This window comes from Carettochelys insculpta, chromosome 30 (genome assembly GCF_033958435.1).
Source record: "Carettochelys insculpta isolate YL-2023 chromosome 30, ASM3395843v1, whole genome shotgun sequence".
Classification (NCBI taxonomy): domain Eukaryota; kingdom Metazoa; phylum Chordata; order Testudines; family Carettochelyidae; genus Carettochelys; species Carettochelys insculpta.
The window spans coordinates 11494290-11508536 of NC_134166.1; the positions used below are offsets into that span (position 1 = coordinate 11494290).

Sequence of the window (14247 nt, forward strand, 5' to 3'; positions counted from 1 at the left end):
CCCCCACAGCAGCAGGGCCAGCTGGAAACTGTGAGAAAACACAGCCGGGTCGGTGCTCCTCACTCCCCACCTGCAGCCCCTCCCCCACTTCCCCCAACAGATCAGGGCTGGTGCTTTTCACTCGTCGTCCATCACTCAAGCCCTCTCAGTGCCCCCCACACGCGGCTTCCCCCGGACCCATGCGGAGGGCCCTGCTCTGCCCAAGCCCCAGGTCTGACCCAACCCCTCTGCAGGGCAGGAGCTGACCTCATTTGACAGCTGTTAATTCAAGTCAGCTGAGAGGGGGAGGGGGATCACTCCCACCATAGAACAGGGAGGGAAACTGAGGCACAAAGGGCTAAATTTGGCCATTATGGCATTACACCACCGTGCCCCTCTCCCTCTGCACCACTCTCCTGCCTGAGAGGGAGAGAACCCAGGAGTCCGGGCTCCCAGCCCCCCCCCCCCAGCTCTGAACACCACCAATGTCCCTCTCCCGGGCCGTGTCTCTGGGGTGGGGATGCCACAAGCTGCCCCAGAGTGGGTGGGGGAGGTGGCCATGCAGTGCCAGGCCGTTGGGGGTGCCCTGGTCTGCCAGCTGGCCCCATGGGCGGACCCTGGGTCCTGACTGGCTGCGCCTTCAGGGCTGGGCGCCCAGCCTCCAGCAGGGGTGGGAGCTGGGGAGCAGAGCCCTGCGCAGATACAGGCCCGGTGCCTGTGTGTGTCTGCAAAGAGAGCCCCAACTAGTGCCTGTGCCCGGCCGGTGCGCAGAGCTCTTGGCTCAGCAGCCCCACGCGGCGCAGGGCCCCAGGGCAGTGGGGGACTGAGGCATGAGCCAGCAGGGTCCTGACCCAGCTCACACAACACTGAACCTCCCAGCTGCCGGCCGGGTTGGGGCAGGGAGCAGGGCCCTGTTCTGAACTGGCCCCCTGGCTGGGCACGGGCCACGCCCCACGGGCGGCCAGGCAGAGACCCCCTGAGCTCAGAACAAGCCCGGGGCCTGCCTGGGGTCGGAGGAGACTTGGCGCCCCCTACAGGGCACAGGCCCAGGCCCCCTTCCCCTTCCCCGCCCGCCGGCCCTGCGTTGCCAGGGCTTGTCCTCGGCTCCCAGCGTCTCCTGCGGAGGCAGAACAAAGCCTGGCCCGGCAGGAGCCTCCCCCGCAGGCCTGGCTCTCAATGGAGCCTTGTGCAGCCGCCAGCCCGGCACAATGGGCCTCTGTGCACGGCCGGGCAGGGCCCGTCAGTGGGGACCCGCCTGGGCCTGGGATGGGGACGGGGCAGCAGCTGGAAGAGCCCAAACTCAGCCCTGCCCCAGCTGCCCCCCACATAGCCCTGCCTGCCTGCAAGGCCCTCCACTGACCTCTGTCACCCCCAATCCTCTCCCTGTCCCCTGCGCAAGAACACAGAACAGGGGAACCAATGACAGAAATGTGTCACCTTCCCTGCTCCCCCCCACTCCTGACCTGCAGCCCCCCCTGCCCTGCCCCCCCTGCTCAGCCTGCTGCCCCAGAGCCCCCAGCCCCCCAGCCATGCCAGTGCCCAGATGCCGGCAGCCGGATGCCGGGAGTGGCCTGAGGCCTCTGCGGGGTAACAGGAAGAGACATGCAGACCCCGGGAGGTGAGAGGCTGGGGGCCCAGCACAGCTCCTGCCCTTGCTGGTGGCGGGGCGGGGGCGCGCTGGCGCCGGTGGCAGTTCTGGTCTGTTCTTCTGGCAGGGACCGTGGGGAGCAGCCAGGGCACGGCCTGTGTGGGGCCTCCCCTCCCCCTGCCCCGGCCTTTCAATGCTGGGCTGTTCCCGCAGTGCAGAACCAGGCCCTGGCTCCAGCCCCACGCGCCGCCCAAGTCCCATTGTGCTGCCCCCCCACCACAGCCCCTCTGTAGCAAAGGGCCCAGCAGCCGCCAGAGCGGCAGGATGGGGCAGACCAGTCGGCAGCGTGCACGGATCTCGGGGGACCAGGCCAGCGTCCAGCTGCCGCTGAAGGGAACTTGCACAAGCTGCAGCTGGGCCATGACAGATACTCTGGGGGGACCGTCCACTCCAGTGCCACACGCCCCCTGCTGAGCCCCCGGCCCAGCCCCCCCACAGCACGGAGCCCCCGGCCCAGCTCCCAACAGTATGGTGCCCCCTGCTGGGACTGGCTCCCCTGCCAGCTGTGGGAGGGGAGTTCGAGTCTAATGGTTAAAGCCAGGACTCCAGCCGCTCCCACTAGACCCCAGCTCACTGCCCAGAGCTGTGGAGAGAACCCAGGAGTCCTGGCTCCCAGCTGATGACTCCTCTGCTCACTCCAGGGCCTGTTGCTCACGCGAATGGGGCTCCCCAACCCTGCAGCTGCCATGGCCCCCCCCAGAGCAGGGCAGGAAGTGCCCACCACCTCCTTCAGCTTCAGCTGCAGTCGGAGCTTCCCCCTTATCTGCAGGGGCCAGGCTGTGCCAGGGCTGCCACTGCCGAGCAACGTCAGCGCCTGGAACGACCCATACGCAGCTGGGTGGGAACAGCCTGAACCTGCAGAGAAGCTCTGCCGGTGCCCCTCACTCCCGACCCGCAGCCCCACCCGGGGCCTCTCTCTTCCCACCCACGTTTGACTCAAGCACTCTCATAACCCTGAAACTGTATTACCAACAACACAGGTCCCAAGCAGGGGCTGGGCTCCCAGCCCCCTCCCCACCACCCACTAGGCACCACTCTCCTCCCAGAGCCAGGAAGAGAACCCCGCAGTCCTGGCTCCCAGCCCCCGCTGCTCTACCCGCCTGCCCCCTCCCCAGCACTGCGAGAGAACCCAAGAGTCCTGGCTCCCACGCTGGCCGGCTGCAGCGCTGACACACGACAGGACGACCTGAGCCCTTCAAACTCATCTGCCTGGCTCCTGGGCTGTGGGATCCCTGTGCGGGGGCCTAGATCCTGGATCTGCCTCTGGCCGGCTGAGGCCCAACCCTGCCTCGCCCAGCCCAGGCAGCCAGACCTGTCCCCACCTGCCTGGGTGTGGCCTGGGCCCTGCACTACTTAACCAGCTGGGTGGGGGAGGGCTGAGCTCCACTGCCTGGCTGCTGGTGCTGCTCTGCCCTGGGTAAGTCGCCCGGTGCTGCTGGGCCTGGGCCGCGTGGAGCCGTTGCCTGTAGCTGTGCAGTGGGGGACAGGAGACGGGTGCTGGGGTGAACGTGCTGAGTGCCTGGATGCCTGGGTTCTATTGCTGACTTGGCTGCCGGAAGCCCTCTCTGGCCTTGTGCGGTGCCTCAGTTTCCCCAGCCTTAAAGGTGGGGGGTGGGAGGCTACGCTGTCCTCTGGAAGCTAAACTGCCACTACAGGCCTGCGGGAGTGCAGGAGGTGCTGGTCTGAGGGGGGGGGTGCCTGGTGGGGCGGGGGGGAGGGCACTGATCTGGGGGAAGGAGTGTGTGGGGTGCTGGAGGGAGGGGGAGGGGTATGTGGGGTGCTGGGGGGAGGGGGAGGGGTGTGTGGTTCTGGGGAGAAGGGGGAGGGGCCTGTGTGGTGTGGGGGGAGGGGTGTGTGGTGCTGGGGCGGAGGGGGAGGGGTATGTGTGGCATGGGCGTTGGGGGAAAGGCATCTGGGGTGGGGGAGGGGCCTATGCGGCACTAGGTGGGAGGGGTCTGTCGTGCTAGGGGGAGGTGGGGTCTGCCCCTTAAGGGCCTGGAGGACCAGGGGCTGCCCCTCGCCGGTCAGTGGGGGGGGGGCAGCTCAGCGAGGGGCCGGTGTTCTGGGGCCTAGCCCTGGGGCAGCCTGGCCTGGCACTGGCCTGTAGGGATTGTGCCGCAGCCAGCGACTAAACTGGGCCTGCCAGATTGTGGAAATGGGGGCGGGGTGGCAGCTGTGCCCGCAGGGCCCCGTCTCGCCCCACCATGCCCCGCATGACACTTCCCAAGCCCGGGGCTGGCGGGGGTGGCAGAGGTCCGAGCGGCTGTGTACCGACTGCGCCACCAGCCCCAGCTGCGGGACCCCGCTGGGGCACTTTTCAGGACAATTCCCACGTCTCCCACGTGGGCAGACGCGTCCGGCAGGATTGTGTAGAATGTGCACCCTGCGGGACGCTGGCACCCCTAGAGTGGGGCCAGCCCCACTGGGGTCACCTGTCCCCTTCCAGGGGTAACGGGTCACTGCCCTGGGGGTGCGCCGGGAAACATGATTAAACCGGGCCTGGCTGCTCCCACCTCCAGCCAGCGATGGGGAGAGAACCCAGGAGTCCTGGCTCCCAGCCCCCCTGCTCTATCCACTGCAAGTGCCCCTCCCCCTGCCCTGGCAGTGGGGTTCCTTTGCTGCCCCCCCCCCACCTATCGCGGAGCGGGGCGAGAGGAGGGCCGGGGAGGGCAGTTTCCCTGGGGTTTCTCTGCTGAGACCCCGCACTAGGGCCACGCCCTGACTGAGGAATCCCAGCACGACTCCTGCTCCCGCAGCCCTGGCTGGGTGGGCCCATCTGAGCGGGCGCTGTGCTGGCGGAGGGTTGAATGGGTGAGGAGGGGGCTGGAAGACAGAGGGGAGATTGGCCCAAGGGTTAGAGCAGTGGGGGGTGGGGCTTGGAGCCAGGACTCCTGGGTTCTCTCTCTGGCCCTGGGAGGGGAGGCAGAACTGCAGGTCCCAGCAGCGCCAGCTGGCAGTCAATAGATGGAGCTGGAGGTTGGGGAGGGGGACTCGGTGGGGGCAGGCGTTTGGGGGTCAGGGAATCCCCTTAGCAGGAGGGCCCAGGCGGGGCAGCTTGGCCCAGGCCTGGAGGCCGGGCGCCAGGGGAGGGAGGCCTTGCTGAAAAGGCCCCCTGGCTGTTAACAGCCCATCAGCAGGGCCTGGGGCAGCAGCACTTCCCGCCCCCCCACCCCCGCCAGCAGGTCTTCTGTGCAGTGGCAGCCAAGGGGCTGCTCACGCTGCCGGTGCCCGAGGCTCTGACCCAGCAGCTCCCACTGGCTGGGGCCACACCCCCACGTAGGGTTGTGGGGGTGCTGCTCCTGGGGCCTGTTTGCATGAAGTGCCACCTGGAGACAGCACCCCTGCACCCCAACTCCCTGCTCCAGGCCTGATCCCCTTCTGCCCTGTGACCACCCCACCCCCCACAAGATCCTGTGCCGCTCCCCCACCTCAGCCTGAGCCCCTGCTCTGCACCCCTCAGCTGCTCCCTGCCTTTGTCTTGAGTCCCAGGGAAACAGGTCTGTGGGATCTCATCTGGAGCCGGCTGGGCAGGTCGCCCAGGTCCTCTGCTCTCAGCCTTTTGTGCCCTGCTGGCCAGAGCCAGCTGCCGTCCAGGCTGGGCCGGGCACCAGGTCACCAGCTGAGTGCCCATCCCAGGCCCTTGGGTGGGTTGCAGCTGCCAGCCCAGGTCACACCTGGCTGCCAAGTGCCCTTCCCCCCACACAGCCCCAGGGAACCGGGTGCCACATAGCCACGCTCAGGGCACACCAAGCAAAGGGCGCTCCCACACAGTGGGTTTGCCTCCCCTCATGGACGCCGGCGGTGGCGGGGGGAGCGGGAGCCATGTCTTGCTTTGAAATGGGGACTGGGAGGGGAACTCTGGGCTGCCCCCCGAGGTTGGGGAGGTGAGGTCCTGGCTCAGCCTGATTCCAGTGGCCACAGGGGAGTGAAAGCTGGGTGGGGTGAGGGACCCCCGGGGCACCCTGCCGTGTGCAGTGCAGGGGATCGCAAGCCTGGCTGGTGAAGCGCAGGAACACATGAGGAGCCGCACAGAGATGGTGCTGCTGGTGCAGCCACCCACAGGTGGGCTCAAACCTGGGACCTGTAGAGCTTAATGCAGGAACCGCCGAACTGTGAGCTAAAAGCCGGCTGGCTCTTGGGGAGATTCACCCTGTTTCTGGGTAACTGGTCCAGGGCCACTCCACAGGCCGGTGACCCCCCCCCCCACCGATGTGTGGGTTACACTGGCACGCCCCAGCCCAGCACCCCCCCCCCCGGCAGGGCAAAGGCCCCAGCTGTGCCCCATTCCGCCCCTTCCCAGCCAGCTTGTGAACTGCAGCCCGCAAGTCACTCACCCCTCCTGCGAGCTGGGGGTGTGTGTGGGGTGGGGGAGCGGGCTGGCTAGTAGCCATTGGGGGTCCCAGTCCCCCATGGCTTCCCCGGAGGCAAACCAGTGTCTGGCTACCCTGGCTGGGGAAGCACCCCAGCCCTGGCCATTGCTGGGCTTGGGGCAGTCAACAGATGAGGGGTCCTGCCCCATCCTTTGCCACAGGCCGGTCAGCCGGGGCCACTCACCAAACCCAGGGAATTTCCTGCCCCACTTGGGCCTAGTGGGGACCTGCCAGGGCTGGTGGGGAGAGAGGGAGTGAGCCCTCAATAGACAGCAAATGCCTTAATCTCTAAGGTCGCAGGGGCTCTGCTCCCACCTGGGGGAGGGACAGGGGCCGTTTGCCCTGCGGGGGGCAGGGGCTCTGCTCCCACCTGGGGGAGGGACGGGGGCCTTTTGCCTTGGGGGGGGCAGGGGCTGTGCTCCCACCTGGGGGAGGGACGGGGGCCTTTTGCCTTGGGGGGGGCAGGGGCTGTGCTCCCACCTGAGGGAGGGACGGGGGCCGTTTGCCCTGGGGGGGGGCAGGGGCTCTGCTCCCACCTGAGGGAGGGACGGGGGCTGTTTGCCTTGGGGGGGCAGGGGCTGTGCTCCCACCTGGGGGAGGGACAGGGGCTGTTTGCCTTGGGGGGGCAGGGGCTGTGCTCCCACCTGGGGGAGGGACAGGGGCTGTTTGCCTTGGGGGGACAGGGGCTGTGCTCCCACCTGGGGGAGGGACAGGGACCGTTTGCCCTGGGGGTGCAGGGGTTCTGCTCCCACCCCGGGGCAGGGGCTGGCTGTCTGGGGGTGGGGGTGGGGGGTGGGAAATGTGCCCTGTACCCCAAGGGTTAGTGCTGTCCCCGGGGTGCTGTTGCTGGCCCCTCTCAGCTGTGACCACCTGCCCCCCTGCAGGTCCAGGCTCCCATCCACGATGCAGCCGGTTGCCAGCCAGTTTCTGCTGCTCTTGGCAGGTGAGAAGTGCGCCCCCTGCTGCACCGGGCCTGGAGCAGCAGGAAGCTCCTGCCACAGCCTCTTCCCCACCCCACCCCACCCCACAGCACCCCCTGCTGCGAGCCCAATGCTTCTTTCCCTTGCAGTGTCTCTGCCTGTCCTGAAGGCTGAAGCCCCTGTGGGTGAGTTCACCCTCCGTCGCCCCCCAAGGGCCCCAGCTGGCATAGCCCAGTGGTTAGCGTGTTGGCCCTGTAAACCCAGGGTGGGGAGTTCAGCCCCTGTGGGGCCGTTCGCTGGCCTGGGGCAGGCGAGATTAAAATCCCCATCGGCCAGGGCTGGCGCCAGGAGCAGCAGGGTGGGAGACGAGGGCCCTTCCAGCTCTGGGATATGTATGTGAAATGCCCTGGGGGAGTGGGAGGGAGCAGTGGAGGGTGGACACTCCAGCCTGGGCTGCTCTCTGAGGGGTGGACAAGTTGGAGCAGTGGTGTCCAATTGAAATTTACCCAATCCCCAGGGCTGCCCCCAGCCAGATGACTCATGTAGCATAAGCCATGCTGCTGCCATGGGCATGGAGGGGTACCCCATGCGTGTGGCTCTCCTGAGCTGCATGGGCCACACTACACTGCCCCCTTCCTCACATGGACACAGTGAGCCCTGGGGGTGGGGGGGGGTCAGCCACTGATGGAGGCCCCACTCCCCCACCAGGTTGGGGCAAAACTGAGGCATCCTGGCCATGTAACCCTAACTGTCTCTTCTCTTCTGCCCCTGCCAGCGACACCAAACCCCTTTGTTTATGGTAAGTGCTGGGGGGGGACCGGGAATGGGGGGCAGGGCACTGCCAGCTCCTGGGTGTGTATATGTGGCTTGGTTGAGCATAGGAGGGTGGGGGTGCTGGGTGAGAGAGGCTGGAAGACAAATTTGGGGGAGATAGTGTTGGGTGGTGAGAATTGATGGGGGGGTCTGAGAAGGAGGAATTCAGGGATATGATGTGGGAGTGAGGGGAAAGGGTCCTGCAGGTGGGACTTGATGGGGAAGGAAGGATTTGGAGGCATGACAGGGTGCTGGGGGGTCAGGGGAAGGAACAGAATCAGAGAATACCGGGGCGGAGGGGACCTCAGGAGGGCTTCAATTCCAATCCCCTGCCTGAAGCAGGATCGAGTCTAACTAAATCATCCCAGCCAGATCTTCGTCAAGCTGGGACTTAAAAACCTAAAGCGATGGAGATTCCACCACCTCTCTAGGTAACACATTCTAGTGCTTCACCATCCTACTGGTGAAATAGTTTTTCCTAACATTCATCCTACACCTCTCGCTCTGTAACTTCAGACCATTGCTCCTTCTTCCGACACTACTGAGAACAGCCTCTCTCCATCCTCTTTAGAGTCCCCACTTAAGGAAGTTGAAGGCTGCTATCAAATCGCCCCTCGCTCTTCTCTTCTGCAAACTAAATAAGCCCAGGTCCCTCACCCTCTCCTCATAGGTCATGTGCTCCAAACCCACAATCATTTTCATTGTCCTCTGCTGAACCCACTCCAGTACATCCACATCCTTTCTATACTGGAGGGCCCAGAACTGGACACAATACTCCAGATGTAGCCTTACCAATGCCAAATAGAAGAGAATAACTTCTCTAGATATGCTGGAAATGCTTCTCCTAATGCACCTCAATATGTCATTAGCCTTCTTGGCTACAAGGGCACACTGTTGATTCATATCCAGCCTTTCATCTGCCACAATCCCCAAGTCCTTTTTTGCTGCACTGCTATTTAGCCAGTCGGTCCCCAGCCTGTAACAATGCTTGGGATTCTTCCATGCACCTGTCCTTGTTGAACCTCATCAGATTTATTTCGGCCCAATCCTCCAATCTATCTAGGTCACTCTGGACCCTATCCCTACTCTCCAGCGTATCTACTTCTCTTCCTAGCTTAATGTCACCTGCAAATTTGCTGATGGTATAATTAATCTCCTCATCCAGGTTACTAATAAAGATGTTGAACAATACCAGCCCAAGAACTGAGCCCTGGGGCACTCCACCTGAAAGTGACTGCCAACCAGACATTGAGCCATTGATCACTACCCACTGGGCCCAGTCATGTAGCCAGCTTTCTCTCTACCTTACGTTATCCAATCCATACTTTCTTAACTTATGGGCAAGAATATTGTGGGACACTGTATCAAGAGCTTTGCTAAAGTCAAGGTATATCACATCCATTGACTTTCCCTTGCCCACAGAGCCAGTTACCTCATCACAGAAGCTAATCAGATTGGCCAGGCATGACTTGCCCTTGGTGAATCCACGTTGACTACTCTTGATCACTTTCCTCTCTTCTAAGTTCTTCAAAATGGAGTCCTTGAGGATCCCCTCCATGATTTTTTCGGGGTCCTGAGGTGAGGCTGACGGGTCTATAGCTCCCTGGATTGTCTGTCTTTCCTTTTTTAAAGATGGGAGCTACGTTTGCCTTTTTCCAATCATCTGAGACCTCTCGCGATCTCCACGGTTTTCAGAGATAACAGCCAAAGGCTCTGCAATGACATTTGCCAACTCCCTCAGTACCCTTGGATGCATTAAATCTGGACCCATGGATTTCTGTGTGTCTAGCTTTTCCGAATGGCTCTTAACCTGTTCTTTGCCCACCGAGTGCTGCCCACCTCCTTCCCATACTGCATGGCCTAGTGCCATAATCTGGGCGCTGACCTTGTGCACGAAGACAGAGGCAAAAAAAGAGTTGAGTACTTAGCATTTCCCACATCATCTTTCACCAGTTATCTCCCTCACCCATTAACAGCCCCACACCCTCCCCCCGATCAGCCTCTCATTGATAACATACCTGTAGAAACCCTTCTTGTACACCTCACATTCCTTTCTAGCTGCACTTCCAATTGTGCTTTTCCCTTCCTGATTACTCCCCGGCATTCTCCAGCCATATATTTATACTCCCCCTTAGTCATCTGTCCAACTTTCTACTTCTGATATGCATCTTTTGGAAGTAGAAAGCTCACCAAGGATTTCCCTGGTAAGCCAAGCAGGTTGCCCACCATGTTTGCCTTTCTTACTGCGCATGAGGATGGTTTGTTCCTGTTGCTTCAGTAAGATTTCTTTAAAGTACCACCAGTTCCACTGAACTCCTTCCCCCTTCATATTATCTTCTCAGGGGATCCTGCCCACCAGTTCTCTCAGGAAGTTGGAGTCTGCTCTTCTGAAATCAAGGCCTTGTATTTTACTGCTCACCTTCCTTCCTTTTGTCAGGATCCTGAAATCCACCATCTCATGATTGATGCAGCCCAGGTTGCCACCCACTTCTGTTTCTCCTGCTAGTCCTTCCCTGGTTGTGAGCAGCAGCTCAAGCTGCACATGGCCACTGGTCGGTTCCTTCAGCACTTGTACCAAGAAGTTATCTCCAACATTCTCCAAAAACTTCCTGGCCTGTCTGTGTGCTGCTGTGTTGGTCTCCCAACAAACGTCAGGGTGATTAAAGTCTCCCATGAGAACCAGGGCCTGTGATTTGGAAGCTTCTCTTAGTTGTCTGAAGAAATCCTCATCTGCCTCATCTGCCTGATCGGTCGGTCTACAGCAGACACCAACCACAACATCACCTCTGTTGCTTTTGCCTTGTAAGCTTGACTCAAAGACTCTCAGTGGGTTTTTCTCCCTCCATATGCTGGAGCTCTGAGCACTCATACTGCTCTCTCACATACAGCACCGCTCCTCCTCCTTTTTTCCCCTGCCTGCCCTTCCTGACAGTGCCCCAGGTATATGAGTCATCCCCTCAAGTCTCCTTTATTCCAAACACCTCCTACTTCTTTGACTGTGCCAGGGCCTCTAATTCTTCCTGTTTGCTTCCCAGGCTTCTTTCAACTGTGTACAAACACCTTAGATAACGAGTCGATTGGCCTTCTTTCTCCTTTCAAATCAGGGCTGCTCCTTTCTTGTCCTTCCTCACGTACGTCATCATCCCCCGACAAATCTAGTTGAAAGCTCTCCTCGCTAGGTTTGCAAGCCTGCTCACAAAGATGCTCTTCCCTCTTTGTTAGGTAGATCCGGTCACTTCCTCACACTCCTTGGGCCCGAAATAGAATCAAAGGAACCAAAGCCCTCTCTCTGACATCACATGCACAACCACACGTTTACTTCCACAGTTCGACGAGCTCTACCTGGACGCCTTCCTTCAACAGGAAGGATGGACGAGAACACCACTTGCGCTGCATATTCCTTGATCTTTCTTCCTAGAATTACATAATCCACAGTGAGCTGCTCAAGCTCATTCTTTGCCATGTCGTTGGTTCCTGCATAGAGAAGTAGGGAGAATAATCTGCAAATTTGATTTTTGCACATCTCTGTTCCATCCTGGATTCTTGCTTTTGGTAAGCAGCAAACTTTCCGGGAATCCAGGTCCAGAGGGCAGATAGATGACTCCATCCCTCTTAGGAGGGAATCCCCGACCACCACCCGTCTTTTCTTGGGGGTGGTGGTTGTAGAACCCCATCCCAAGTACTCAACCTCCCAGGTCTCCCAATCAGCGGGATCTTTTTCTGATCCCTTCCCTGAGAGGTCTCTGCCCCAGCAGTTCCACCGTAGCACCCGTGCAGAGTGTCTGAAAGTGGTTGCTTACCGCCACTGGAATTGGAGATACATGAATTGGCTGTCTTCTCCTGAAGGGAACATGCTTCAAATTTTCTTCTCTGTTTTGTGCTGCCCTCCCGGGTTTCTCAGCCTGCAGGAAGGATGGGGATGCGGGGGGTGAGAGGAAGGGATTCAGGGGGTATGATGGGGTGCTGGGGCAGGAAGGATGGAGGTTCTGGGAAAGAGGGACTTGCGGATAGGATGGGGTGCTGGGGGTCAGGCAGGAAGGCTGGGGTGCTGGGGAAGGGGGATTCCGGGTAAAACAGGGAGTCTGGGGGTGGATCTGGGAGCATGAGAGGCTCCGCATCTCAGGGAGCTGCTGGAGGGTTCCCCCAAGCTGGGCGCTCACGGCTTCTCTCCCCACAGATTGGCATAGCCTGCGGGTCGGGGGGCTGATTGCTGCTGGCATCCTCTGCACCCTGGGGATCATTGTGCTGCTCAGTGAGTGGGGCGGAAGAGGGGTGGGGCCCTGGGGAGGTCGGGGGGGGGGTACAGCACTGGAATGGTCCCAGTGTCCATGGGGTGATGGAGGGGCGGATCTGCGTGCCATGGGAGTCTTAGCTGCAGGAGATGGAGTGGGGAGGGGTCTGCACTGAGCATGTCACTCGCTGGGGCTCCCATGGGGGGCTGGCAACTCACAGGGGGGAGGTTGCTGCCTTGTCCCCACCAGGATTTGTCTAACCCCGCCCCCACCCCAACTTTTTTCTAGGTGGAAAATGCAAATGCAAATTTAACCGCAAATCCAGGTACGGGGCAGGTTGGGGGGCGGGGCTGGGGGTGCTCTATGAACAGGGGAGACTGGGGGTGGGGCAGAGAGAAGGGCCCATGAGGTGTTGGGGGGCAGGCTGGGGCTGGGGACCAGGCTGGGGATGCTCTATGAACAGGGGAGACTGGGGGTGGGGCAGGGAGAAGGGCCCATGAGGTGCTGGGGGTGGGGACCAGGCTGGGGGTGCTCTATGAACAGGGGAGACTGGGGGTGGGGCAGAGAGAAGGGCCCATGAGGTGTTGAGGGGGGCAGGCTGGGGGTGGGGACCAGGCTGGGGATGCTCTATGAACAGGGGAGACTGGGGGTGGGGCAGGGAGAAGGGCCCATGAGGTGCTGGGGGTGGGGACCAGGCTAGGGGTGCTCTATGAACAGGGGAGACTGGGGGTGGGGCAGGGAGACGGGCCCATGGGGCGTTGGCAGGGCAGGCTGGGCTGGGTGGCTCATATTTCCCAGCCCATAACCACCCTCCCCTGCCTCTTCAGCCGGCGGCCGCAGGAGTCCCCCCACCTCATCGTGCCCGGTAAGTCACTCAGACCCTCCCCCTCCTTACAGGCTGGGGGGGCGCGTGCTGGACTCTGGGGGGTTGGGGGGCTCCCACCTGGTCACCCCAACCCAAGCAGGACCCTTCCCTGCGCTGCCCGGGAGGGGCCCCACGGGGTGCTAGGGGCTGTGCGTTTCCCATGGCCACTGTGTAACCAGGTCTGTCTGTCTTCCATCTCTCCGCAGGCAGCGCCAGTAACTGCTGAGTCCAGGGGTCCTGCTGCCAGGCCTGGGGGGCGCTGGCCCCCAGCCCTGCCCCCGCTGGAGGGCGGCGTTTGTTTCACGCAGTCCAAAGTTCAAATAAAAGGCTCCTGACATTGAAAGTCTGGGTCAGCCGCTCCCCGCTGGGGTGAGCCAGGGCCGGGGTGGGTGCCGGCTCCCATCCAGCCCCATGGCCGTGACCGGCTGGGCATGGGCTGAGCCTCCGGCCTCCCACCACACCCAGCTGGGCCCTCGCTGGCCGGATGTACCCTTTGAGCAGCTGGTGCTGCCACCCTCCAGCTCACCAGGGCCCTGGCTTCAAACCCCCCAGGCCGCAGGGCAGGCAGGCGCCCAGCTCTCCGAAGCGCTGCCCGCTCCCCACACCTCTCGCTGGCCCTGCCCCACTGGCAGCTGGGGGAGGGGACCCTGCTCGTCCCACCCCTGGGGCCTGCCTGCCCCATGGCATGGGCTGGCATTGGCTCTGGCTCTGGCAGGGAAATGGGGCAGGTCAGGGCAGAGGAATGCCCCATGCTGATTTCTTTGGCAGCTGCCTCCCACCTCTGCACCCCCATCCCCACCCGTGGGCCCTGGGCTCCGTCTGCCCCAGGGCGGGGGCACCCGGAGCTGAAACATCAGGTTGTGGATGCGCAGGGCAGGCCAGGGGTAAAACTCCCCAGCTTGTGGGCCTCAAGTCTTGCGTTACCCCAGCCCCAGGGGGCCTAGCTGGCTCAGTGCCCCCAGCTTCTCTTCCCTGAGCCTGGCACCCCTTCCCTCCCCGCCTACCAGCCCCCCTTCAACCCCACTAGCCAGCCACTTGCTCCCTCATCCCACTCAGCTCAGTCCCAGGGAGACGCCAGCAGGGCATGCTGGGAGCACCTTGAGGAAAGGGGGTGCACGCCGGCTGCAGGGCACACTGGAGGCATGTGGGGACCAGGGAGTGAACAAAGGATGTGGGCAAGCTGGGACCTGGGGTATACAGTGGCTGAAGGGCAGGCCAGAGAAAGGAGGTGTGTGTCGGGCACACGCTGGGCATAGGGCAGGCCGCAGAAAGGAGGTGTGCGTCAGGCACATGCTGGGCACAGGGCAGGCTGGAGAAAGGAGGTGTGTGTCGGGCACACGCTGGGCACAGGGCAGGCCGCAGAAAGGAGGTGTGCGTCAGGCACATGCTGGGCACAGGGCAGGCTGGAGAAAGGAGGTGT

At 62.1% G+C, this 14247-nt stretch overlaps 1 protein-coding gene across 1 annotated transcript; it reads left to right on the forward strand.

Moving 5' to 3' along the window:
* The first annotated feature begins 2978 nt into the window (after positions 1-2978).
* Positions 2979-13170, forward strand: FXYD3 (FXYD domain containing ion transport regulator 3). Its single transcript, XM_074981346.1, has 8 exons — positions 2979-3044; positions 6882-6940; positions 7067-7102; positions 7693-7716; positions 11908-11982; positions 12251-12287; positions 12790-12827; positions 13034-13170. The coding sequence occupies exons 2-8, from the start codon at positions 6901-6903 to the stop codon at positions 13051-13053; spliced, it is 270 nt and encodes an 89-aa protein (XP_074837447.1). The 5' UTR covers positions 2979-3044; positions 6882-6900; the 3' UTR covers positions 13054-13170.
* Positions 13171-14247: the final 1077 nt, after the last annotated feature.

Bases quoted from the DNA above. Each gene is read 5' to 3' on its own strand.
- FXYD3 (XM_074981346.1), top strand. From the start codon at position 6,901: ATGCAGCCGGTTGCCAGCCAGTTTCTGCTGCTCTTGGCAG. The intron at 7,103-7,692 runs GTGAGTTCACCC...TGCCCCTGCCAG, and splicing joins GAAGGCTGAAGCCCCTGTGG to CGACACCAAACCCCTTTGTT. The intron at 12,288-12,789 runs GTACGGGGCAGG...CTGCCTCTTCAG, and splicing joins AAATTTAACCGCAAATCCAG to CCGGCGGCCGCAGGAGTCCC.